Genomic DNA, 26,964 nt, shown 5'->3' on the forward strand with positions numbered 1-26,964 from the left:
GAATTCACTACTGGAAATTATGGAATTTCTGACCACTTGAAAGTGATCTTAAATCAAGTTGATACCAAAAAGTGGTCGGAAATAGCAACAAAGGTTTTTCCGAATACCAAAAGTGGTCGGAACAAGGTTTTTGACTTGATTTAAGATCACTTTCAGGTGGTCGGAAATTCCATAATTTCCAGTAGTGATTGAATGATGCAAATATTGTGTTAATACCTAAGAAGGTTTCCCCGGAGTTAGTTTTTGATTTGAGGCTAATTGCTTTGTGCAATGTTGTGTACAAAATTATGGCCAAGATGATTGCTAACCGAATGAAGCCGCTTTTGGAAGGTATTATTTATGAGTCTCAAAGTGCCTTTCTTCCGGGTAGATTGATCTTAGATAACATCCTCATTGCTTCTGAGGTAAGTCACTATCTTAGGAGGAAGCAGTTGGGTCAGGTAGGGTGGGCAGCCTTAAAGTTGGATATCGCCAAAGCCTATATGATAGGATGGAGTGGCCATTTGTTGAGCGAATGCTGTTGGGTTTGGATTTTGATGTAAGATGGGTCAAGCTGATTATGTTATGTGTTCAGACTATCAGATATAGGGTTCTTATGGATGGAAAGCCAAGTGAAGTGATTAATCCTACAAGGGGCCTAAGGCAGGGCGATCCTTTGTCACCCTACTTATTTATCATTTATGCGGAGGGTTTGTCACTATCATTGCAAGATGCCCAGGCGAGAAGTTTGATTTATGGCTGTAGAGTGGCGCGGGGGGCCCGCCTGTGTCCCACTTTTTTTTTTTTTTTTTTTTTTTGCAGATGATAGCCTTTTATTTTTTAAGGCGAATTTACAGGAGACTATGGAAATAAACCGTTGCTTGGAGGTTTATGAACAGCTTTCGGGGCAATTTGTCAACTTTCATAAGTCTTGTATCTCTTTTAGCCGCAACACTGTTGTGGGAGTTAAAGAAGCCATCGCTTTGGCTTTGGGTGTCGATCAAGCTGAAGATTTTGGAAAATATTTGGGCTTTCCCTTCGTTATTGGCAAGAACAGGAAATTGGTTTTCTCCTATGTGGAACATAAGTTAAGGTAAAGGTTTGGTTCCTGGAACAAGAGACTTCTCTTTATAGTTGGCAAAGAGGTGCTCCTAAAAAGTGTGGCCCAGGCAATGCCCACTTATACTATGAGTATCCTCCTGTTACCGGTCACTATATGGGCCTCTCTAGAAAGGTTGATGAATAAATATTGGTGGGGTAAGAGCAGCACGGTGGACGAGATTCATTGGATGGCCTGGGACAGAATGTGTGTCCCAAAGAAACATGGGGGCATGGATTTTAAACGCCTTCACGACTTTAATTTGGCTCTGTTAAGGAAGCATGGGTAGCGTTTGCTCACCAACCCGGATTTTCTAATGGCCCGGATTTTTAAGGCGAGATATTTCTCCAAGACTACTTTTTATGAGGCTACCTTGGGGGGAAACCTAAGTTATGTTTGGAGAAGCATTATGGCTAGCCAAGAGCTACTTCGTACAGGTTGTAGGCGCAGAATTGGGGATGGTAGAGTGACTAAAGTTTGGTTGCACCCATGATTGCCTAACCCGTAGACCCCTATGTGCATTCAAACCAGGTTGCCCAGTATCTGGATTTGGTAGGGGCAGATCTTATTAATTTTGAGCAGGGAGTGTGGAATTATGATATGGTGAGTATGTTTGTGCCTAGAGATGTTGATTTAATTATGCAAATCCCGGTGAATGTTAATTTTGGTGATATTTGGTATTGGAATGGGATATAAGGGTTGTTACACGGTTAAAAATGGTTACAGGAGTCCAGGGGAAATTACAACCCCCATGGCACTGTTTGGAACAACATTTGGAAGCTACAGGTTCCCTCAAGATGGAGGGTTTTTCTTTAGAGAGAACTCTCTAATATTCTGCCTACTACTAATTGTAGAATTCTATGTTCATAATTTTTGAACTCAATATTCACAATTATGAACAGTTTTAGAATCGAGTCCACATTATCAGGTGAACACAGTTCCACAACATAATTTGCCATTGCACCACATAATTAAAACCCTAACGTGTAATATGTATTATACGGGAAAGTCTGATCTTACAAAGACTTCTTAAAACTTTCCATCTGAATGAATAGCTCCTCTATACTGTGGAACCTTTGCTTCAGAGGTCACACAGATCAATTTAAATAATGCTGCTAAAAGCACCGTTTTGAGATGTTCAAACCCAACAACCAGCTGATAACCAAAAAGGCCAAAAGCTTAATCAGTTATATCACTTCATCTGATTTAGTGAAAGGTAACACTTGTGTGAAACCTTTTAATGGGTCTTAATATGTGACCAATCGTTATATCTTGTACCACGGCGCGCGCAGTACTGTGCGTCACGCGCCTCTTAAAACGACGTTATTTTAGGAGGCACGGAAGAGAGTCGACGTGATTATGTGTATTTGTTTATATCATTATGTGTATTTGTTCATACAATTATGTGTATTTTTTTATACAGTTATGTGTGTTTGTTTATACAATTATGTGTATTTGTTTATACAAGTATGTGTATTTTTTTATACAGCTATGTAAAACGACGTTGTTTTGCATCAGGGCGCACAATGCAATGCGCGCCCTGGTGCACGATATAAATTGCCATATGTGAGATGGGTCGAATCTTTGATTAATAAGTCAAATATTTGATTAATGGGTTGGATCTTTGACTTCATTAATTAAAGATTCGACATGTGCTCACGGATTGTGCAAATTATATCGTGCACCGCGGTGCATAATCGATTATGCACCGAGTTTCAAAATGACGTCGTTTTGTTTAATGAAAAGAAACGGCACTCGTTTCACAAAAAGTAACTTTGTTATTCAGTTTCATTTTATATACACTGTAGTTTCAGTTCAACACAACTACAGTTTCATTTCGATATAACTACAGTTTCATTCGACATTTATACACTCAAATATGTGAAAATGTTATTTAATTTTATTTTATATACACTATAGTTTCATTAAAATACAACTACATGATCATTTCGATATAACTACACCTTCATTGCGCAATATACACTCAAATATGTGAAATATTATTCAGTTTCATTTTATATAAACTGCAGTTTCATTTCACTACAACTACAGTATCATTTTGATATAACTGCAGTTTCATTTGATAATATATAAAATAATACGTGAGTCAGTTTCGGTTCAGATACACTGTAGTGTCAATTTATATACACTGTAGTTTTAGTTAGTAATTAATTAACACACACAAAAATGCGCGCTCCGTTAATAGTAACGGCATGCCGTTTCTTTACTTAAAGAAACGATGCCGTTTTGACTACGGTACACGTGCACCGCGGTCCATGATATAACAACTGCACGGATGAGACCCGTGAAACGGTCTGATGCAAATTTTTGCCTTAAGTATAAATACTCCATATTTTATGGCAAATAACTTTACTTTCTTAAAATATTGAAAAAAGAAAAAAGACAAGCAATCCAAGTCAACATTATCAAATTCCATCCTTAAGATTATTTTATAAATAATTAAAATATTTAAAGTTAACGTAACATTACAATAATAATGCGAATACTCCGTATATTATAACATCCATGAAAGTAGTAGTATATACTAGCAGCATCACTTTTCATTTCAATAACATCAAAAATTGTCACCTTAGCTTTATCCTAATTCCTAAAGAAGACCCAATTAATGAAATACTTCGAAAAAAAAAAACAGCTCTTTGCCACCGGGGCCGGTTTTTAGATTTTGGTGGCCCCGTTATAGTAAATAAATGAGGCCCTACCAAAATTACAATATTTAAAATCAATACAGTATATTTTAATCTATATCTATATCTATATATCTATATATATATATAAAAGTAAAATCCTCCTAACAAATTTTCCCCCCAAAACTTTTGTAGTAAAACTTATTTGGTAAATAAATGTCAAATGGAAAATAAATAAATAATAATAATAATAATAATGTTATTACCTTAAATAAATAAATTATTATACTTTCCCTTAAATAAATAAATTATTATACTTTCCTTTTGAATTAGTATTTTCTACCTATAAATACAATGGCTTCTTCAATCAAAGAATCCCAGACTCATCCCTCTGCTTTTTTTTTTTGTATGAATTTTCTACATTTTTTCTAACTATATTCTCATGTACTTCAATATGTTTTGCAGTTTATATCATGTGGTATGAGTTTGAAGATACTTAAGGAGGCTCTGCTTCAACAAAAGGAAATTGAGGAGGAAAAGCATTTGTAACAGAACCCTTAGTTTTTATGAAAGATTGTAGAGATGCAATCGAGGATGATAAAGACGGTAATTTTGATAATTTTGTAAGATTTTCTGAAACTTAGAGTTAGTATGTTGACTTCAAGATTTGTACATGTCATTCAAGTTTCTATGGTTTTTTTTTACCAAGCATAGTTCATTTTACAGCATTTTTATAATTAATATATATATGTGTGTGTGTGTGTGTGTGTGTGTATATATATATATATATATATATATATATATATATATATATATATATATATATCACAACTTGAGTAGAGTGTTTGTTTAACCTATTAAAAATCTCGCTATATTTGATTTTTTCTAAATTTTTGTAAAACACAAAAATAATGATTATTTTAAAAGAAGAAATAAATAACAAATACAATTTCAGATTTTGTGTTACTCCATTCACATATTAGTATAAATAAATAAAAAAGTAATAAAATAAAATACAAAGGAAATATAAATTTTTAACCAAAAATTTAATTAGAGAAACCTCCCAAAAAAATCCACGTTGTACTGAACCCAAATAAAAAAATATTGGCAAAGGCACAATCATAAGGATCAAAGGGAACAATGGAAGACCCAGAAATCCAAACATCATTGATGTACCGAACGGTGATGAGAGACTCAGAAATAGGAATATCATTATGAATGAAAACGGAGATTGTCTTGACACCCGAATTTAGTTTAAGGAGAAGTTTACTCTTGAGTACAAATGTCTCCTCAATGGATTTTGTATGGTCATATAGAGTGTATTTATACACCATGGATGAGTTCAAAATAGCACAATATTGAAATTATAAAATGGTAAGAGATCTCAAAAAAGGTAAAACTTTCAAATTTTCAGTTAATACACAAAATGTTATAATCGCCGAAAATATATATCTTTAACTTTAGACAAAAATTAAAAATGAAATCATAAACAATTTTAATAATTGACTATTTCATTTCTATGTTTCTTGAAAAATGATGGGCATGAACAGGCTGACTCATCGTGAAATATAATAATTAATGAATTACCATTAAAATTAGTATAGTAATGAAAGAATTAATTATCATTTGTATGTTGACGTTTTCCCCCGTTTATTACCATTCAAATGTTTGATACCAAAAATTATACTATATAAACACAAAATATGCATATATCGTAAATATGCAATTTATATATATATATATATATATATATATATATATATATATATATATATATATATATATATATATATAATTAAGAGTAAAATCCTCCTAACCAAGTTTATCCCCAAAACTTAGGGGATAAACTTGGTTAGGAGGATTTTACTCTTAATTATATATATATATATATATATATATATATATATATATATATATATATATATATATAGATTATTCTCATAATTTTTCTTTCCTTCTTTTGTGTTATTATTATGGTAATGTATTTAAATATTGGAAGAAAACAAATGTTATAATTAATGAAATTATTGTAATAATTGCCACAATATTTGATAATTATAATTAATATAATTAATGAAATTGAGAAATATATGATTTCTTCCATAGACATATTTGTGACAATTTCATTAAATTATAATTAATAAAATATGAAATATAATTAAAGAAATGCAATTTAAAATTAACAAAACATGAATATTTATAATTTTTTTAAATATACATACATATACTCTTTAAATTTCTAAATATAATTTTTTAAGTATAAATCTATCAATATAAATTATAATTAATGAAATTATATTATAGGACTTTCCTATATACATATTAATAAATATTATGTGTATATACAAAGTATTATACAATCATATAAGGATATGCGTCCGATTAGAATATTTATTTATTCATACAAAATTTAGAATTTACATTTTTTTATTGATTTCTAAGTACAATTCTCTTAGTTTTTATTATTCATATTTTTAAATTTCATATATAGATATGAAATACAATTTGGAATAAATCAACTTAATTATATGAATTTTTTTATAAATTTATCTAAATATGTACATGATTAGAGAATATATTAACCATACAAAATTTTAATTTTAATTTTGTATGTTATGAAATAGATACTTGACTAAATATATAAAAGTCCAACTATATTATTATATTGTACATTTAAACATCTTTTTATTTTTTCTATTTTTATTTTAAATTCATAATAACAAAAATAAAATTCCGTGCAATGCATGGATAAAACACTATATTTAAAAAATACAATTTGATAAATATCATAAATTAATTAGTAAAATATCATTTATGTTTATAATAATTAAATAAAAAACAAATAATTCAACTATGTGAACCAATAATAATAATAATAATAATAATAATAATAATAATAATAATAATAATAATAATAATAATAATAATAATTAGTAATATTATTGTTCAATATAATATTTTTTTTAAAAAAAACTTATTTTAATTGGTAATGTATATTCTATACTAATCTATATTTATATTCTATATTAATTAATAAAAACAAATCATCCTTTACGAGCTCCCGCCTAAACAATTAATAGTAATATGAAAAAATGAAAAAGAATGGAAGGAAGTCGTACCCCCAAACAATTAATAATAATATTGGAAAGAAAATTAATAATAATATGGAAGTATGGAAAATAATGAAAGGAAATATTATTCATGTGAATGTTTTCTACACTCTGAAAAATGAAAAAGAATCAATAAGCAGTATAAGGAAAATAATCATTAAGATATTTTATATTAATCTTTTACGGAAGATTTTGCGTAAAAAATAGAAAATGAATTGGTTATTACTAATTTAGTCTTATTTTACTATTAATCTTTATAAAAAATTATGCGTAAAAAAATGTAATAAAATCGGTTATTAATAATGTAGCTTAATTTTACTATATTAATCTTTAAGAAAAATTATGCATAAAAAATATAATAGAATCGGTTATTAATAATTTAGCTTTATTTTACTATTAATCTTTAAGGAAGATTTTGTTAAAAAATAAAATAGAATTAATTATTAATAATTTAAATTAAAATTAAAATACATATATTTTCCTATCCGTAATACAATTTTACTTACAGTTTTACAAAATCTTCAAATAATAATTGATAATATTATTGTTCAATTATAATAAAAACTTTAAGTTTAATTGGTAATCTATATTCTATATTAATTAATAAAATAATATCCTCATTTACCAGTTCTCGCCTAAACAATTAATAATAATATGAATAAATAGAAATGAATGGAATGAAGCCGTACGCTAAAACAATATAGAATAATATTGGGAATGAAATTAATAATAATATGGGAAAATAGAAATGAATGGAAGAAAATGTTAGGATGTGAATTTTTTATACACTCAGAAAAATGGAAAAGAATCAATAAGCAGTATAAGAAAAAGAATCATTAAGATACTATTAGTCTTTTTAGGAAAGATTTTGCCAGGCACAAGACCTTGCCTGGTATACCCCAGCAGAATGGTGTTGCCGAACGTTTGAACAGGACTCTATTGGAAAGAGCTCGTTGTATGCTCTCTAATGCTGGGTTATGGAAACGGCGTGATTTTTGGGCCGAGGCCGTTTCTACTGCTTGCTATTTGGTAAATAGATCTCCACATTCATCCCTTGATTTCAAAATTCCAGAGGAAGTTTGGTCAGGTAATCCTGTTGACTACTCTATCTTAAGAGTTTTTGGATGTCCTGCTTATGCTCATTCCAGTACGGGTAAATTGAACCCGAGAGCTGTCAAATGCATTTTCCTTGGTTATGCCTCTGAGTCAAAAGGGTATCGTCTATGGTCTCCTGATTCTCGGAAAATCATTCTGAGTCGAGATATCACTTTTGATGAAAATGCACTACGTTCTTCTGGAAAAGTTCCCGGTACAGATGAGACGCAAAGTACTGGTGAGAAGGTGGAGTTTGAGTTCAGGCCTATTGATAGTGTTACTACTGCTGATGGTAATACTAAAGATGATGCATCTACTAGCACCGCACCTCTCGTCGAGCCACAAGGAGAGTATTCCATTGCTATGGATCGTCCTAAGAGGACAATTAAAAAACCTGCTAGGTATGCTAGTGATGATGAAACCAACTTGGTTGCTTATGCTCTTTCAGTCGCACAGGAGGTTGATGATGATCCATCCTGCTATTATGAGGCTCTTCCTGTTGCTAAGTTCAAGTAGTGCTTGAGTTTAGTCGGCTGTTCCAATTGTTAATTCTCACAATGAATTTGATCCAAGGTGGAGATTGTTAGATATAATATGTGGCTCAAATTGTGTGGCTCAAAATCATGAAGACCACTCACCATGAAACTAGCATCCATGTTTCACATCTTCACCTAATTTCTTGGGTCTTCTTACAATCACCACATTTGTCTCTAGTTTGAAATGTATAAATAGGCTAGAATTCCTTTGTAATCAGGCATCAATTTTAATTCATTCAATTCTTTATCTTCTCTCACGTAGAGTATATATTTAATATATATATTTTCTTTGTATTCTCTATTTAGAGATTAATATATATATATATATATTTTATAATCTCCCAAATTAGCAATTGCCTTATTCTGTCATTTATATTATTTTCCCTATTATTTAACTTCTATAATTCTCAATTTTTGATTCTTCGCTTCCGCATTATTCCGCTATATTCCTAACATATATATATATATATATATATAATTTTTTAAATAAGTGGTGAGCAGCCTGTCAGGCCCGCGAGCCTAGCGCGGGGCGGGCAAAAAAAAATACACTCTTTGGTGGGTTACTATTTTCAAAATTCATTCCCTACCTAAATAAGAGGCGGGTCGGGCCGGCAAGCAAGTCTCATTTTAACGTCTCTAACTACAACACGCTTCTGTTTAAGTATTAATTGGCAAATATAGTTATTATTTTATTAATTAAAGACTAAAGTTGAAAATGACTTCATATATTCAATAACTAATTAAGTATAGAATCAATTAATATGTAAATTATAAATTTATAACTTAAAATGGGATATATATATCACAATCCAAATCAAATTCTACAGCTAATGTGCATTCATTGTATTCTTGTTGAGGTTCCTTATAACACCAAATTTAGCACCAATATAAATAAATCTAATTTCCATATATTTTAGGATTATTCAATCTAAAAATTTGTAGGAAAAATCCAATAATATATCGTAAAATATTTATGGGGATACTCGGGAGAGTATGAACACGAAATATTTTTTGAAAGCAATAAACAACTAGCATGTATTTACTCAAAATAGCAAGAACAAAGTTAGTATGAACCCGAAATTAATTAAGACACTAATTAAGAAAACTTGAAATGTTATCTATTTTAAGCGCTTTAATCATATGGTTATAAAATATATACTTAAATTTCTAGACATAATATCAGTACAAGTTCAGACCATTATTTATCCCCAATACTAATTAAGGTATGCTCAATAGTGAAGATATTCCTAAGAAACATATTTATATCGTACCTATTTTTCCTAAATAGGATAAACCCGTAATAGTGTATATATCAATCTTACTTTAAAAAGATGTTACAATGTCGTATTTTCTAAACAGAAAGTGATAAGTAAATGTTGATTGTACACCTTTAAAAAAATTATTGACATATTAGTCAGTCTGTCGCTTTCTATTTAGATAATTAATACAGCTCTTTTACGTGAAACGTTATGGTAAAAAATTCTGAATATATATTGTTTTTGAAATTCCCTTAAAAGCATATAATTACTATATAATAATAAAACGACAATAATATGATATTTCTTCTAAGGTAAAATTGTAATTTATACCCCTCCATAATATACTAATTATTAATGTCATGCCTAAATTATTAGTAGTGTAAATTATTGTCCCTCAATTTTCAAAACGGTACATATAGTGACCTCCCGTAGTGTAAATGTTATCCCACATTTTTAATGGTACATGTATTGCCCCTCATGTACGGTACGGGAGGAGCAATATATGTACCGTTTTAAAAATTGAAAAAACAACATTTACACCATTAATAATTCAAAGACAACATTAATAATTAACATATTATGGAGAGAAATAGATTACAATTTTTCTTTTTTCTTCTAGTATAAATCCACACGTACTGTAAGCTACCTCGTACATCTTAATTTAACTAAATTAAACTTGTCTGGTACGGTCGATCTCCGACCTTGATTGCGACAGCGATTGACAATGGCGGCGCAGGCGATTGCGGAGATGGAGCAGATCAAGGTTCAAGAAGTGGGTGAGGATGATCTGCAGGTTGGTGCAGCGGGCGGGCAGTCCGGAGAAGAAGCTGATCCGGCGCTGCACGGTGCGGCGGGCGGGCAGTCTGGAGAAGAAGCTGATCCCGCGCCGCATGCGGCGGCGGCGGCGGGGGAGGTGAGGCTGGACTTTTGCTGCAAATACTGCGATAAGAAGTTCAGTACCAAGCAGGCATTGGGAGGGCACCAGAACGCCCACCGGATGGATAGAGATATGGAGAAAAATGGGAAGAGGAGTGCCCGCCATGGTGGGTTCATGGATTATGGCTTCTTGCAGCCTCGTTTTCTATGTTCTCCTTTGGCTGGGTTTCCTCCGCTTCCCGGCGGCGGCAGCGGTGGCCAGGTGAACTACTCGTACCAGGCGGCCGCTGCAAATCCGCCGTATTTCCTGCCAGGCAATTCCATTTCCTCGCCGTTGATTCCAACCGGCAGGCTGCCCTATGCTTATCCATTTCCACCTGAAACCAGGCCACTCCCCAGTAGGCTGTCGGCGATGAGTATCCCCGGCGGCAACAGCTTTCCAGTCACCCCTCGCAGGCTTGCAGGTCCCATTGTTATCAACTCCAATCCAATGAATACTCCACAAATCAACAAGGATATGGAGGATGGAGGACTGGACTTGACTCTCAAGCTATGAAATTTCTATGGGAAAAATTGAACTCCATTATATATATATATATATATATATATATATATATATATATATATATATATATATATATATATATATATATATATATATATATATATATATATATATATGGTTTAAGATACATGTTTGTTTGTTTGTGGTTTAAGATACATGTTTGTTTGTTTGTTTTGAGAAAAGATACATGTTTGTTTGTCTGTCAGCAAACAATAATTTCATTATATTAATAAACGATTTTATGTCATTTTGATATTATAATGCATTTTGTTAAGTTCTTTAATCTCAAGATTGTTTAATAGTTTTAGTTAAATTTGTACTTTTGAAGTTTAATTATTTAGTTGTGATTATTTTTTTTATTTATATTTTGCAAAAACAAGAACTTAACTTTCAGTATCAGCAAGCAAAACATCCAACATAAACAATGGTGGATCAGAAAACCAAAGTTGTGATTTTATTTTGTTTACTAGAGAAGTGTAATTTCTTGTTTTATTAATCTTGGATTTGGATTATTGCATTTGCATGTTTAAAATTTATATTTGCTGTAAATAATATAAGTATTTATGTAGCCATTATCCCACTTGTATACGGTTATCTCGGATCATGGAGATATATATGTTCAGTGATTAATAGAAAAAGGGTACTATATGCATATGTTCTTTCTCATCTCTCTCCTTCTTTGTAATAGTTTGATCACAATTATTCTGATGAATGTATGTCTAGTAAAAAAATGGGGAGGAGACTTTCTTGGTTTATCAAGTTTCAGGCCAAATAGCTTGCATCACCCGTGCATGATGGTTAATTAGTTGATTGTTTTTGTCGGCGCCGATGTTCTCTGTATCACCTTGGCAAGTAAAGGCGCTGCCATGTTTTGGCACCAACAGGAGGCGACGGTGAGCACCGCTTGAGACTTCGGGGACGGTGACTACACCAAAAATCGCTCATGGCATATGCACCGCTGCTGGCCGATCGACGATCTGACCACTGGCAGTTGACCACGACAAGGGAGCGACCGCAGCCGTGCCATGATCGGACGTTGGGATCACCTGCAAAGTGTCATCGACGGGACTTCGGAATGATGCGAGAAACCAATATATATATTCTAAGTGGGCTACTTGGTACATAGTGGTTTTTTTATTTGATTCCCATGATGTCAAGTTCCCTGTTTTATTTTATGTGTCAGTGTATGAGAACAATAAAGTTTGTATTACACAAATGATAAATGGGTATGTTTAAAATATTTAACAGAGCATATGTATTGTTAAAATTCAAGGCAGGTGAGCTCCAGAAGAATCACAGGATGATGTTATACAGAATGTTCACTCTAGTCAGTGATAATCTTTAGGGGAAATGACATTTACCTGAGTTAATCTGAAAAATTGGGGCTGAAGACCAATAGATGTATTCTTTTTTACTTTGATAGAGTTTTCATATAATTTTCTCAATTAAAGTTTTTCTAAGGAAACAACTAGGGCAAGACATGAGCAAACATCATGTACTCTTTTCTTCACAACGTCTTTTTTCACTGAGTTTTTCTAGTGAGGTTTTTTAATGAGACATGAGTGTGACATAGTAATGTCAAAAGGGGAAAGCTGCAAATAAATATTTAAATAGACAAATCTCAAAATCTTGAAGAGTATACTCAGAAGGTTTATGATTGGTTTATGGTTGTACTCTTTTCGTGTTAGTTAAGTTTTTTTTCACTTAATATAAGTTAAGGTTTTTATTGAGGCAACAATGTATAACACATGTTTTAAAATACGTCATGTATTATTTTTTCCTAACTAGGTATTTTCTATAGAATTTTCTTAGCAAAGTTTTCCCCCCGATTGATTTAGTACATGTTCTCTTTCTTCTCTCTCCTTCTCTGTACGTAATAGTTTGATCACAATTTCCAGCATACACTGAATATAAGTTTGATACAATAGACTGCAATATTACAATATTATTATTATTATTATTATTATTATTATTATTATTTAAGTCTCAGACGAGGGCACTTGGGCAGAAAATCGAATGGTTGACTCGTTATGACGGGAAGACCAAGGAGACTTTTGCTAAGCACATGACTCCGACTACAAGGTACACGGATCAAGTCGATGCTCAGGTGGGATGGACGAAGCCGGTCGCAGGGTGGTTAAAGCTCAACATGGACGGTTGTGACAATAGTGTTAGATTTAAATATAATTTAATCATATATAGTACAATTTACAAGAAATCTAACGTTATAATAACGGAAGCGGAAGCCATGTAGATCTCTAGTTATAGTTGATTTTGTTGTGTTGCCCCTCTTGAACGATAAACCTGCGGAATAACATTATTAGGTGTTTTGTCTGATCACATTTGACTCAGAACCCTAGATAGTGTACTGGTATTATTCTGAGCAGCACGAGTACCATAGCTTAAGTTAATATATATGGTGTACTGGTATTATTCTGACCGCATGAGTACCATATTTTAAAGTAATATATATATATATATATATATATATATATATATATATATATATATATATATATATATATAGTACCATGCATCCCATCAATACATGCTTTATTTTAGGCACAAGGTCCAATAAAACAACTACTTATAGTTATTCAGTCCAACTAGCTACTTAACAAGCCTATTAACCAATTGTTATATTGTGCACTAGAGTGCATAATGCATTGTGTCCCTAAAAATTTCATGTTTCAAATGTACATAATTGTATAGTAGAATACACATAAACTCGTAACATAATACAAATAATCTAACATAATACATAATAATACACATAAACTCTTAACATAATACACATTTTGCCGCTATTAACTTGCACCACGATTGTTATGCTGTGGAACCGTGTATGTTCATAATTATTGAACTCTATGTTCATAATTATAAAACTCTATGTTCATAATTTTTGAACTTCATATTCACAATTATTAAACTCCATATTCACAATTACAAAACTCTATGTTCATAATTACTGAACACTATATTCATAATTAAAAAAACTCTATATTCATAATTTTTGAACTTCATATTTACAATTATAAACTCTATATTTACAATTACAAAACTTTATGTTTATAATTAATTAATTATAGAATTCTATGTTCATAATTATTGAACTCTATATACATCATGTTTAAACTCGATATTCACAAATATAAACAGTTTTAAAATCGTGTCTATCTTACCAGGTGAACACGATTTCACAGCATAATTTATCACTGCACCACATAATTAATTAAAACTCTAACATGTAATATGTATTATACGGGAAAGTCTGATCTTACAAAGACTTCTTAAGATTTTCCATCCGAATGAATAGCTCCTCTATACTGTGGAACCTTTGCTTCAGAGGTCACACATATCAATTTAAATGCTGCTAAAAGTAGCATTTTGAGATGTTCAAATCCAACAACCAAAAATCGGCTGATAACCAAAAATGCCAAAAGCTAGCTTAATCAGTTATATCACTTCATATGTTCTAGTAAAGGGTAATACTTATGTGAGACCGTTTTACGATCTTAATCTGTGAGACAGGCCAAATATTTAATTAATGAGTCAAATATTTAATTAATGGATTGACTTCAATAATCAAATATATTCCACCCGTGCTCACAAATTAAGACCCGTGAAACAGTCTCACACAAATTTTTACCTTTAATATAAATACTCCGTATTTTATTGCAAATAACTTTACTTTCTTAAAATATTGAAAAAGATAAAAGACAAGCAATCCAAGTCAACATTATCAAATTCCATCCTTAAGTTTATTTTATAAATAATTAAAATATTTATAGTTAACGTAACATTACAATTATAATGTTAATATATTATAACATCCATAACAGTAGTAGTATACTAGCAGCATCACTTGTCATTTCAATAACATAAAAAATTGTCACCTTTATCCTAATTCCTAAATGTTAGTCCGTATCACAGTACTTTTTAATGTACAAAAATTAGATCAATTAGAATTTTAATTAAAGAAGACCAAAAAAAAAAAAAAAAAAAAAAAAAAAAAAAAAAAGACACTTAGTACGACAACTTCTAAGCTAAGGTAATTCAACCAATTAATGAAATACTTGGAAAAAAAAAAAAAAAAAAAACAGCTCTTTGCCACTATTCCAAAGTGTTCTCTAGATAAACCTGTCTTATTAACTTAATTGGTAAAAAATCAACAAAATATTTTAATCTATAATTGACCGGTTCACAATTGAAAAAATGCAAACTGACCAAAAAATGAAAAATATTCTTTTAAAATCCTTTAAAGCATAAAATTAAAGCTGAAATGGCATAAAATTATAAAACCACAATGATTTTAAAAAAATAATAATAAAAAAAATAATAATAATAACGAGAATGTTATCTTTAACGACAACTACGTTCTCTCTCCCTATATAAATCCAACATTCTAAGCTACCTACCTATCTCGTACAGGTTTATTATATTAAACTTGTCTGATCTCGGATCTTGATTGCAACGACGATCGACAATGGCGGCGGTGGGCAGTCTTGAGAAGAGTATCGTGCTGCGGCGGTGGTGGCGGTGCCGGAGGCGAGGCATGAGTTTTGATGCAAATATTGCGACAAGAAGTTCAACAATAAGCATGCTTTGGGAGGGCACCAGAACGCGCACCGGACGGAGAGAGCTATGGATTTGACTGCTAAGAGGACTAGACGTGGTAGCTTCATGGATTTTCCATTTTCTCCTTTCCTTGGGGTTTCTCGCCTTCTTGCTGGCGACAGCGGTCAGGTGAACTACTAGAACCAGGCACCCTCAATGCTGCCGTATTTCCTGCCTGGCTACCCCATTCCCTCGCCAGAGATTCTAGCCGCCAGGCCACCACCCTATGCTTATCCATTTTCACCTGCTGTGTCTGAAACTGGCCCACTACCCAGTAGGCCGCCGGTGGAAAATCATCCCCCTCGTGCTCGTCAGGTTTTGCTGCCGGAGATGACTATGTCTGAAGCCGGTCCACTACCAAGTAGGCCGCCGGTGGAAAATCATCCCCCTCGTGCTCGTCAGGTTTGGCTGCCGGAGATGACTATCTCTGAAACCGGCCCACTGCCCAGTAGGCCGCAGGTGAAAAATCATCCCCCTCATGCTCGTCAGGTTTGGCTGCCGGAGATGACTATGTCTGAAACCGGCCCACTGCCCAGTTGGCCGCTTGTGGAAAATCATCCCCCTCGTGCTCGACAAGTTTGGCTGCCGAAGATGACTATGTCTGAAACCGGCTCACTGCCCAGTAGGCCGCCTGTGGAAAATCATCCCCCTCGTGCTCGTCAAGTTTGGCTGTCGGAAATGACTATGTCTGAAACCGGCCCACTGCCCAGTAGGCCGCCTGTGGAAAATCATCCCCCTCGTGCTTGTCAGGTTTTGCTGCCGGAGATGACTATGTCTGAAGCCGGTCCACTACCCAGTAGGCCGCCGGTGAAAAATCATCCCCCTCGTGCTCGTCAGGTTTGGCTGCCGGAGATGACTATCTCTGAAACCGGCCCACTTCCCAGTACGCCGCCGGTGAAAAATCATCCCCCTCATGCTCATCAGGTTTGGCTGCCGGAGATGACTATGTCTGAAACCGGCCCACTGCCCAGTAGGCCGCCTGTGGAAAATCATCCCCCTCGTGCTCGTCAAGTTTGGCTGTCGGAAATGACTATGTCTGAAACCGGCCCACTGCCCAGTAGGCCGCCTATGGAAAATCATCCCCCTCGTGCTCGTCAAGATTGGCTGCCGGAGATGACTATGTCTGAAACCGGCCCACTGCCCAGTAGGCCGCCTGTGGAAAATCATCCCCCTCGTGCTCGTTAGGTTTTGCTGCCGGAGATGACTATGTTTGAAACCGGCCCACAGCCCAGTAGGCAGCCGGTGGAAAATCATCCCCCTCGTGCTCGTCAAATTTTGCTACCGGAGATTACTTTGTCTGAAATCGGCTCACTGCTAAGTAGGCCGCCGCCGGTGGAAAATCATCCCCCTCGTGCTCGTCAGGTTTTGCTGCCGGAGATGGCTATGTCTGAAATCGGCCCACTGTTCAATAGGCCGCCGGTGGAAAATCATCCCCCTCGTGCTCGTCAGGTTTTGCTACCGGAGATGACTATGTCTGAAATCGGCCCACTGTCTAGTAGGCCACCAGTGGAAAATCATCCCCCTCGTGCTCGTCAGGTTAAAAGATAAAATTATTATTTTGTAAATGATGAAATAGTCAAGGTTTATGTCTATCAAACATCGATTTTGAAATGAATTAATTTTTATTTTTTTTAGAACAATTTTGAAATGACTTAATAGAAACTGAATTTTCATTTTGGTGAAATTATTAATCAAACCAAATTATATTTTAGTTAGTCCAATTAACCAATATTTTATTTTATTTATTTATTTATTAATAATTTGGTTAATGCAATGAATTTTTAATCTTCAAATTGGATTAATTGAAAATCAAAATTTATTAAAATCTTTAATCATAAATCGAATTGACAAAGTTCATATACGGATAAAATTAACCAAAGTAATAAAGGAAAATGACCTGCAAATAAGAATTTGTATATCTTTTTTTTTTTTTTTTTTGGGTAAAGGGGTGGGGAAGACCCAGTGAGGCTAATCTCGGGTATAGGGCGTTACATAACGCACCCGGTCCATTCTCAAGAGTCCTTTGATGCACTCAGGCGGCTCATAAAATTCCATCCAGTCACATTTGCTTCTAGGTGCCATCTTAGCTAACTCGTCTGCGACAGCGTTGTTCTCGCGCATTGTATATCTTTTAACCTTTATATTTCACATAAATAAGATTGAATTATCGATGGTCAACAAAATTTGACACTATCATAAAAGACAATGAGTAATCCAAGAAGTATTTTTTCTAAATTTATAAATTTATTTTTTTTGATTACGTCAAACATAATTTTTTTGGACAGAAAAAAAAAAAAATATATATATATATATATATATATATATATATATATATATATATATATATATATATATATATATATATAATTTTTTAAATAAGTGGTGAGCAGCCTGTCAGGCCCGCGAGGATAGCGCGGGGCGGGCATAAAAAATTCACTCCTTGGTGTGCTACTATTTTCGAAATTCATTCCCTACCTAAATAAGAGGCGGGCCGGGTCGGACAGGCAAGCAAATCTCATTTTAACGTCTCTAACTACAACACATTTCTATTTAAGTATTAATTGACAAATATAGTTACTCCGTATTATTTTATTAATTAAAGACTAAAGTTGAAAATGACTTCATATATTCAATAACTAATTAAGTATAGAATCAATTAATATGTAGATTATAAATTTATAACTTAAAATGGGATATATATATATATATATATATATATATATATATATATATATATATATATATATATATATATATATATTGATGGATATATTATACCCACGACCCGACCCGGGGTAGCAACATGGCCCGGAGCACCTTGGTGGAGCCCAAGAGCAGCACGAACCCGGGGGACCACGGAGGTGCCCAAGAGCAACACGGACTCGGGAGACCACGGAGGTGCCTAAGAGCAACACGGACCCGGGGGACCACGGAGGTGCCCAAGAGCAACACGGACCCGGGGGACCACGGAGGTGCCTAAGAGCAACACGGACCCGAGGGATCACGGAGGTGCCCAAGAGCAACACGGACCCGGGGGACCATGAAGGTGCCTAAGAGCAACACGGACCTGGGGGACCACGGAGGTGCCCAAGAGCAACACGGACCCTGGGGACCACGGAGGTGCCCAAGAGCAACGCGGACCCGGAGCACCATGGAGGTGCCCCGACCCGAGCCGACCTACGTGGAGCTCGGGTCGGGGAGCTCGGGACCCGACCCGACCCGGTCCGCCGGGGCCCGGTCAAACTTGAGATCTAACCACCCCCGATTTAAGGGGAGGCGGTTGGGGGGTTTGCTTGTATAAAAACCCCCCCTCCATGTCCTAACAAAGGGCAATTCATTCTAGATTATACGATTATTACACACTTTTGTCCTACCGAATCTTTGTAATAGCCAAATACTACGGCAATTAATATAATATACGGTCCACCGCGACCTTTACGATATCGTTCTATATTATTTGTTTATTATTCTTATTATATATTCTTATCCGGGTTTATTGATTCGGGTCCACCGCGACCTTTACGATATCGTTCTATATTATTTGTTTATTATTCTTATTATATATTCTTATCAGGGTTTATTGATTCTCATAGGAGAAGACAGCCTTCACCACGCCAGAGGGGGTCTATTGCTACAAGGTTATGGCTTTCGGACTGAAAAATTCAGGTGCCACCTACACCCGAATGGTGGCCAAGGTGTTCAAGCAGGTCCTCGGTCGCAACCTCCAGGCCTATGTCGACGACATGATCGTCAAGAGCACCGATGCCGACCTCCACACAGATGACCTTACCGAGGTATTTTCAATTATGCAACGCTTCAATTTACGGCTGAACCCCAAAAAGTGCACCTTCGGGGTGCACGGGGGGAAATTTTTGGGGTACATGGTCTCGAAGAGGGGCATTGAGCCCAACCCCGACAAGGTCAAGGCCATCCTGGACATGGAACCTCCGAGGTCCCTCCGGGAGGTCCAGCGCCTCAACGGGCGATTGGCAGCCCTGGGCCGTTTCCTTTCGAGGTTGGCCGAGAAGGCCTTACCGTTCTTTGGAGTCCTAAAAAAGACTAAAGGCTTCGAATGGTCCGAGGAGTGCCAGAAGGCGTTCGAAGACCTCAAGACGTACCTGATGTCGCTCCCCCCCCCTGGCCAAACCCGTTAAGGGGGAGGTCCTGTATCTATACTTGGGCATCTCGCAGGCCGCGGTCAGCTCCGTGCTGGTCCGGGACGACGAGGGGGTCCAGCGGCCCGTATACTACACGAGCCGAGCTCTACGGGGAGCAGAGATCAGGTACACACCCGTGGAAAAGGCCATTTTTGCAGTAGATGCGACGGCAAAGAAGCTGAACCACTACATCCAGGCCCACCCCGTGCAGGTCCTCACCAACCAGCCGCTAGACGCAGTACTGAGGGCCTCGGGGTCGGCAAGCAGGCTGGTCAGGTGGGCCATGCGGCTGAGCCAGTTCGACATCCAGTTCAAGCCCCGACCCGCCATTAAGGGGCAGGCGCTGGCTGACTTTATAGTCGAGTGCACTGCCCGGGAGGCAACGGAGCGGGTCAGGGACGAAGACGAGGAGTGGTGGACCCTCTCAACGGACGGGTCCTCCAGCACCAAAAGCTGCGGAGGTGGAGTCGTCCTCATAACACCGGAGGGGTTTCGGGCCTACTACGCCCTCCGCTTCGCGTTCAAATTATCCAACAACGAGGCCGAGTATGAAGCACTCCTGGGAGGGCTCCGCCTCGCACTAAATATGAGGGTGGAGAAGCTCAAAATCCGATGTGACTCTAGACTCGTGGTGGGACAGGTCACAGGTGAATTTGAAGTAAGTGATGAAAGAATGAGGAGGTACCGGGACGTGGTGCTCCAGCTACTGGGGCAGCTGATCAATTATGAGGTCCTACAGGTACCCCGAGACCAGAACACAGATGCTGACATGTTATCCAAGCTCGCCCAAGGGGCCCCGGAACATATCTCTAAGATAGCCCGAATTGAAGATTTCAAGAGGTCAGCCTGGATGCCTACCCGGTCCTACCCGTGCAAATCCGACCTCCCTGCTGGTTGGACCACCTCAAGGAGTACAAGAAGACAGGCACGCTACCTCCTGACGAGGTCGATGCCAAGCTGGTGAAACGGCGAGCCCCCACGTACGTGGTCATGGGGGACATACTCTACAAGAGGTCCTATAACGGCGCCTTGCTACGCTGCTTGTACCCAGACGAAGCCAGGTCAGTCATGGAAGAAATCCACGAAGGGACCTGTTCAGCCCACCAGGGGGCCTTCGCCATGTCCCGGAAGGCCATCTTACAGGGGTACTTTTGGCCCAAAATGGCCAAGGAGTGCGCCGACTATGCCCGGGGTTGCGAGACCTGCCAACACTTCCAAGTCACCCCCGGCCGGCCAGCCACGAGCTACACCCCCATCAGCTCGGTCATCCCCTTCTCCAGGTGGGGAGTGGACCTAGTGGGAGCTCTGCCCATGGGGTCGGGAAAAAGGAAGTACCTCATAGTAGCAGTGGACTACTTCACCAAGTGGGTAGAGGCGGAACCGCTGGCAACCATAACAAGTGCCCGTTGCAAGCACTTTGTGTACAAAAATATTTTGTGTCGTTTCGGGGTCCCGATGCAACTCATCACCGACAACGAACGCCAATTCGAGGGGCAAGAGTTCGAGGGGTTCTGTGCAGAATGGCACATTACCCACAGCCGGGTAGCAGTATGCTACCCTCAAGCAAATGGCCAGGTGGAAAATGCCAACCGCACCATTGTGGGTGGCCTGAAAAAGAAACTGGAATCCGCGGGGGGAGCGTGGGTGGAGGAGCTCGACGCCATTCTTTGGGCCTACCGCACCACCCCCCGGAGGGCTACTGGGGAGACACCTTTTTCCTTAGCTTACGGTTTCGAAGCCCGAACTCCAGCGGAGGTAGTCATACCTTCCCGACGGGAGGAGGACTACGACCCTGACACGAACGAGGAGAACCATAGAATTGACCTCCACATGATTGATGACAGGCGCGAAGCAGCCGCGATTCGAGCTGAAAACTACCAGAGGCAGACCAAGGCATATCACGATAAGCGGGTCCGACCCCGCTATTTCCAAGTGGGTGACTATGTGCTCAGGAGAAGGGAGGCGAGCCAGCCCCAAGCCGGAGGAAAGTTTGCCCCTAATTGGGAGGGCCCGTACATTATAGCAGCCGTGGTCCGCCCGGGAAGCTACAAGCTCAAAACTCCCAAAGGAAAGATGATAGCCAGGGTTTGGAATTCAGAGCACCTGCTAAAATTTTACCAGTAGACCTGCCACGTGAGAGGAGGGTCTTGGCGTTGCTATTCTAGGAGGGAGGTCATTCCCCTCCCCTAATAATGTCTTATTGAGCGGCAATAGTCGGAATAAAATCGCATATTACAGAACACATTGTGCGCAGGATCCCTTTTGTTACAAAGTTGGTTCTCATGCATTTTATCTCCCTTAAAAACAAAAAAAAAAAAAAAAAACGTGAGACGGGGGGGAACGAGTGCTCACTCATGTCTTCCCCCCCCCCCCCCCCCCCCCCGCGGACCCTAAGGGGGCACGAGGTCCGGCCTCGCGTACTAACCCCGACGGAAGACGCACCCTAAGGGGGCACGAGGGACGACCTCGCGTACCAACCCCGACGGAAGAGCCCGGTGGCACAGTCCCGTCGGACTGTGCCCGAGCAGCTAACGCGCACCCTAAGGGGGCACGAGGTCTAACTTCGCTACAAACCCCGACGGAGGAGCCCGGTGGTTTGGTCCTGCAGGACTGGGCCCAAGCGGTTTGGCGCACCCTAAGGGGGCACGAGGTCCGTCCTCGCGTACAAACCCCGACGGAAGAGCCCGGTGGCGTAGTCCGGAAGGACTTAGCCCGAGAGGCTAACGTACCCTAAGGGGGCACGAGGTCCGACCTCGCGTACCAACCCCGACGGGAGAGCCCGAGGACATAGTCCCGTAGGACTTTGTTGAAGAGGCTAGCACACGGCAAAAATAAAAAAATAAAAAAAAATAAAAAATGCCGTGCCTACCTCGGCCAGCTGCCGAGGCCGGCCTCGGCAAGCTGCCGAGGTCCACCTCGGCAAGTTGCCGAGGTCCGCCTCGGCAACTGCCGAGGCCCACCTCGGTGAGTTGCCGAGGTCCACCTCGGCAGGACCTCGGCAACTGCCGAGGTGGCAGAAAAAAAAAAAAAAATCCCAAGTATTTCAGGGAGAGGCGATAGCAGGTAAAAGGTGGCACCCGTTACTGAAACAAAGGAGCAGCGGCCATAACATCCAAGAATTCTATCCGCGATATAATTCTTGGAGGGGGTCGGCTAAATTTTGGAGCTCGGAATTTTCCACCCAAGGGGCTCGGGTCGGCGTACGGGTACTCTCATTCGTTGACTTCCACTCGCAACGAAGAGAGTGGGGGACTCATGATGGATATATTATACCCACGACCCGACCCGGGGTAGCAACATGGACCCGGAGCACCTTGGTGGAGCCCAAGAGCAGCACGAACCCGGGGGACCACGGAGGTGCCCAAGAGCAACACGGACCCGGGGGACCACGGAGGTGCCTAAGAGCAACACGGACCCGGGGGACCACGGAGGTGCCCAAGAGCAACACGGACCCGGGGGACCACGGAGGTGCCTAAGAGCAACACGGACCCGGGGGATCACGGAGGTGCCCAAGAGCAACACGGACCCGGGGGACCACGGAGGTGCCCAAGAGCAACACGGACCCGGGGGACCACGGAGGTGCCCAAGAGCAACGCGGACTCGGAGCACCATGGAGGTGCCCCGACCCGAGCCGACCTACGTGGAGCTCGGGTCGGGGAGCTCGGGACCCGACCCGACCCGGTCCGCCGGGGCCCGGTCAAACTTGAGATCTAACCACCCCCGATTTAAGGGGAGGCGGTTGGGGGGTTTGCTTGTATAAAAACCCCTCTCCATGTCCTAACAAAGGGCAATTCATTCCAGATTATACGATTATTACACACTTTTGTCCTACCGAATCTTTGTAATAGCCAAATACTACGACAATTAATATAATATACGGTCCACCGCGACCTTTACGATATCGTTCTATATTATTTGTTTATTATTCTTATTATATATTCTTATCCGGGTTTATTGATTCGGGTCCACCCCGGGTTAATTAAATCCATCATATATATATATATATATATATATATATATATATATATATATATATCACAATACAAATCAAATTCTACAGCTAATGTGCATTCATTGTATTCTTGTTGAGGTTCCTTATAACACCAAATTTAGCACCCATATAAATAAATCTAATTTCCATATATTTTAGTATTATTCAATCTAAAAATTTGTATGTAAAATCTAATAATATACGGTAAAATATTTACGGAGATACTCAAGAGAGTATGAACACGAAATATTTTTTGAAAGTAATAAACAGCTAGCATGTATTAACTCAAAATAGCAAGAACAAAGTCAATATGAACACGAAATTTTTTTTTTTTTTGAAAATGAACACGAAATTAATTAAGGTACTAATTAAGAAAACTTGAAATGCTATCTATTTTAAGCGCTTTAATCATATGGTTATAAAATATATATACTTAAATTTCTAGACATAACATCAGTACAAGTTCAGACCATTATTTATCCAATACTAATTAAGGTATGCTCAAGAGTGAAGATATTCCTAAGAAACATATTTATGTCGTACCTATTTTTCCTAAATAGGATAAATCCATAATGGTGTATATACCAATCTTACTTTAGAAAGTGATAAGTAAATGTTGACCGTACATCTAGGATAAACCCATAATGGTGTATATACCAATCTTACTTTAGAAAGTGATAAGTAAATGTTGACCGTACATCTTTGGAAAAATTATTGACATATTAGTCAGTCTGTCGCTTTCTATTTTGATAATTAATACAGCTCTTTTACGCGTAACGTTATGGTAAAAAATTCCGAATATATATTGTTTTGAAATTCCCTTAAAAGCATATAATTACTATGTTAGGAGAGAAGGAATAATAATAATGTAATAATAGACTGACAATAATGTGAGGAAAAAATTATAATTTATGTCCCTTTGTAATATACTAATTATTAATGTTGTCCCTTAATTTTTAAAACGATTCATATAGTGCCCTCCCGTAATGTAAATATTGCCCCTCATTTTTTTAAACTGTACATATATTGCCCCTCCTGTACGGTACGGGAGGGCAATATATGTACCGTTTTAAAAATTAAAAAATAATATTTACACCACTAATAATTTAGAGACGACATTGATAATTGACATATTATGGAGGGGAAAAATTACAATTTTTCTTTTTCTTCTAGTATAAATCCACACGTACTGTAAGCTACCTCGTACATCTTAAGGTAACTAAATTAAACTTGTCTGGTACGGTCGGTCTCCGATCTTGATTGCGACGGCGATTGACAATGGCGGCGGAGGCGATTGCGGAGATCGAGGAGCTGATCAAGGTTCATGAAGTGGGTGAGGATGATCTGCAGGTTGGTGCAGCGGGCGGGCAGTCCGGAGAACAAGCTGATCCGGCGCCGCATGCGGCGGCGGTGAGGGTGAGGCTGGACTTTTGCTGCAAATACTGCGATAAGAAGTTCAGTACCAAGCAGGCTTTGGGAGGGCACCAGAACGCGCACCGGATGGAGAAAAATGGGAATAGGAGTGGCCGCCGTGGTGGGTTCATGGACTATGACTTCTTGCACCCTCATTTTCTGTGCTCTCCTTTGGCTGGGTTTCCTCCACTTCCCGGCGGCGGCGTCCAGGTGAACTACTCGTACCAGGCTCCCGCTGCAACCCCGCCGTATTTCCTGCCCGGCAATTCCATTTCCTCGCCGTTGATTCCAACCGGCAGGCAGCCCTATGCTTATCCATTTCCACCTGAAACCAGCTCACTGCGCAGTAGGCTGCCGGCGATGAGTATCCCCGGCAGAAACAGCTTTCCAGTCCCCGCTAGCAGGCTTGCAGGTCCCATTGTTATCAACTCCAATCCAATGAATGCTCCAGAAATCAACAAGGATATGGAGGATGGAGAACTGGACTTGACTCTCAAGCTATGAAATTTCTATATATATATATATATATATATATATATATATATATATATATGGTTTAAGATACATGTTTGTTTGTTTGTTTTTGAGAAAAGATACATGTTTGTTTGTCTGTCAGCAAACAATAATTTCATTATATTAATAAACGATTTTACTTCATTTTGATATAATTATGCATTTTGTTAAGTTCTTTAATCTCAAGATTGTTTAATAGTTTTAGTTAAATTGGTGAAATTAATAGTTTTAGTTAAATTTGTACTTTTGATGTTTAATTATTTAGTTGCGATTTTTTTTTTTTTTTCAAAAACAAGAACTTAACTTTCATTATCAGCAAAACATCCAACATAAACAATGGTGGATCAGAAAACCAAAGTTGTGATTTTATTTTTTTTAATAGAGAAGTGTAATTTCTTAGCTTGTTTTATTAATCTTGGATTTGGATTATTGCATGTTTAAAATTTATATTTGTTGTAAATAATATAACTATTTATGTAGCCATATATTATCCCACTTGTATACGGCTATCTTGGATCATGGAGATATACACGTTCAGTGATTAATAGAAAAGGTTACGCATATGTTCTTTCTCTTCCCTCTCCTTCGTAATAGTTTGATCACAATTTTCAGCATACAATGAACACAAGTTTTATACAAGAGACCACGATATTACAACATGTTATCAGTACGATTGTTCTGATGAATGTATGTCTAGTAAAAAAATGGGGAGGAGACTTTCTTGGTTTATCAAGTTTCAGGCCAAATCGCTTGCATCACCTGTGCATGATGGTTAATTAGTTCATTGTTTTTTTCGGCGCCGGTGTTGTCTGTGTCCCCTTGGCAAGTAGAGGCACTGCCATGTTTTGGCACCAACACTTCCGCGAGGTGAGCATCGCTTAAGGCTTGGGCAACGGTGACTACACAAAAAATCGCTCATGGCATCAGCACCGCTGCTGGTCGATCGACGACCTGACCACTGGCAATTGATCGCGACGAGGGGGCGACCACAGCCGTGCCGTCCGTGCCATGATCGGACGTTAGGATCACCTACAAAGTGTCATCGACGGGACTTCAGAATGATTGCGAGAAACCAATATATATTCTCATTGTATGAGAATAACAAAGTT

At 38.0% G+C, this 26,964-nt stretch overlaps 4 protein-coding genes across 4 annotated transcripts; all 4 read left to right on the forward strand.

Annotated features, from left to right (window-relative positions):
• The first annotated feature begins 490 nt into the window (after positions 1-490).
• LOC109181149 lies at positions 491-1,076 on the forward strand. The gene is made up of 2 exons (XM_019330904.1): positions 491-718; positions 837-1,076. The coding sequence occupies exons 1-2, from the start codon at positions 491-493 to the stop codon at positions 1,074-1,076; spliced, it is 468 nt and encodes a 155-aa protein (XP_019186449.1).
• A 9,371-nt stretch (positions 1,077-10,447) lies between these two features.
• On the forward strand, positions 10,448-11,155 carry LOC109181150 (zinc finger protein STAMENLESS 1-like). The gene has a single exon (XM_019330905.1). The coding sequence runs from the start codon at positions 10,448-10,450 to the stop codon at positions 11,153-11,155; it is 708 nt and encodes a 235-aa protein (XP_019186450.1).
• A 4,782-nt stretch (positions 11,156-15,937) lies between these two features.
• On the forward strand, positions 15,938-16,966 carry LOC109181152 (leucine-rich repeat extensin-like protein 2). Its single transcript, XM_019330906.1, has one exon. It carries the CDS (start codon positions 15,938-15,940, stop codon positions 16,964-16,966), a length of 1,029 nt encoding a protein of 342 aa, XP_019186451.1.
• Positions 16,967-25,207: 8,241 nt separating this feature from the next.
• Positions 25,208-25,846, forward strand: LOC109181153. The gene has a single exon (XM_019330908.1). It carries the CDS (start codon positions 25,208-25,210, stop codon positions 25,844-25,846), a length of 639 nt encoding a protein of 212 aa, XP_019186453.1.
• Positions 25,847-26,964: the final 1,118 nt, after the last annotated feature.

Source organism: Ipomoea nil, unplaced genomic scaffold, assembly GCF_001879475.1.
Source record: "Ipomoea nil cultivar Tokyo-kokei standard unplaced genomic scaffold, Asagao_1.1 scaffold1043, whole genome shotgun sequence".
Taxonomy (NCBI): domain Eukaryota; kingdom Viridiplantae; phylum Streptophyta; class Magnoliopsida; order Solanales; family Convolvulaceae; genus Ipomoea; species Ipomoea nil.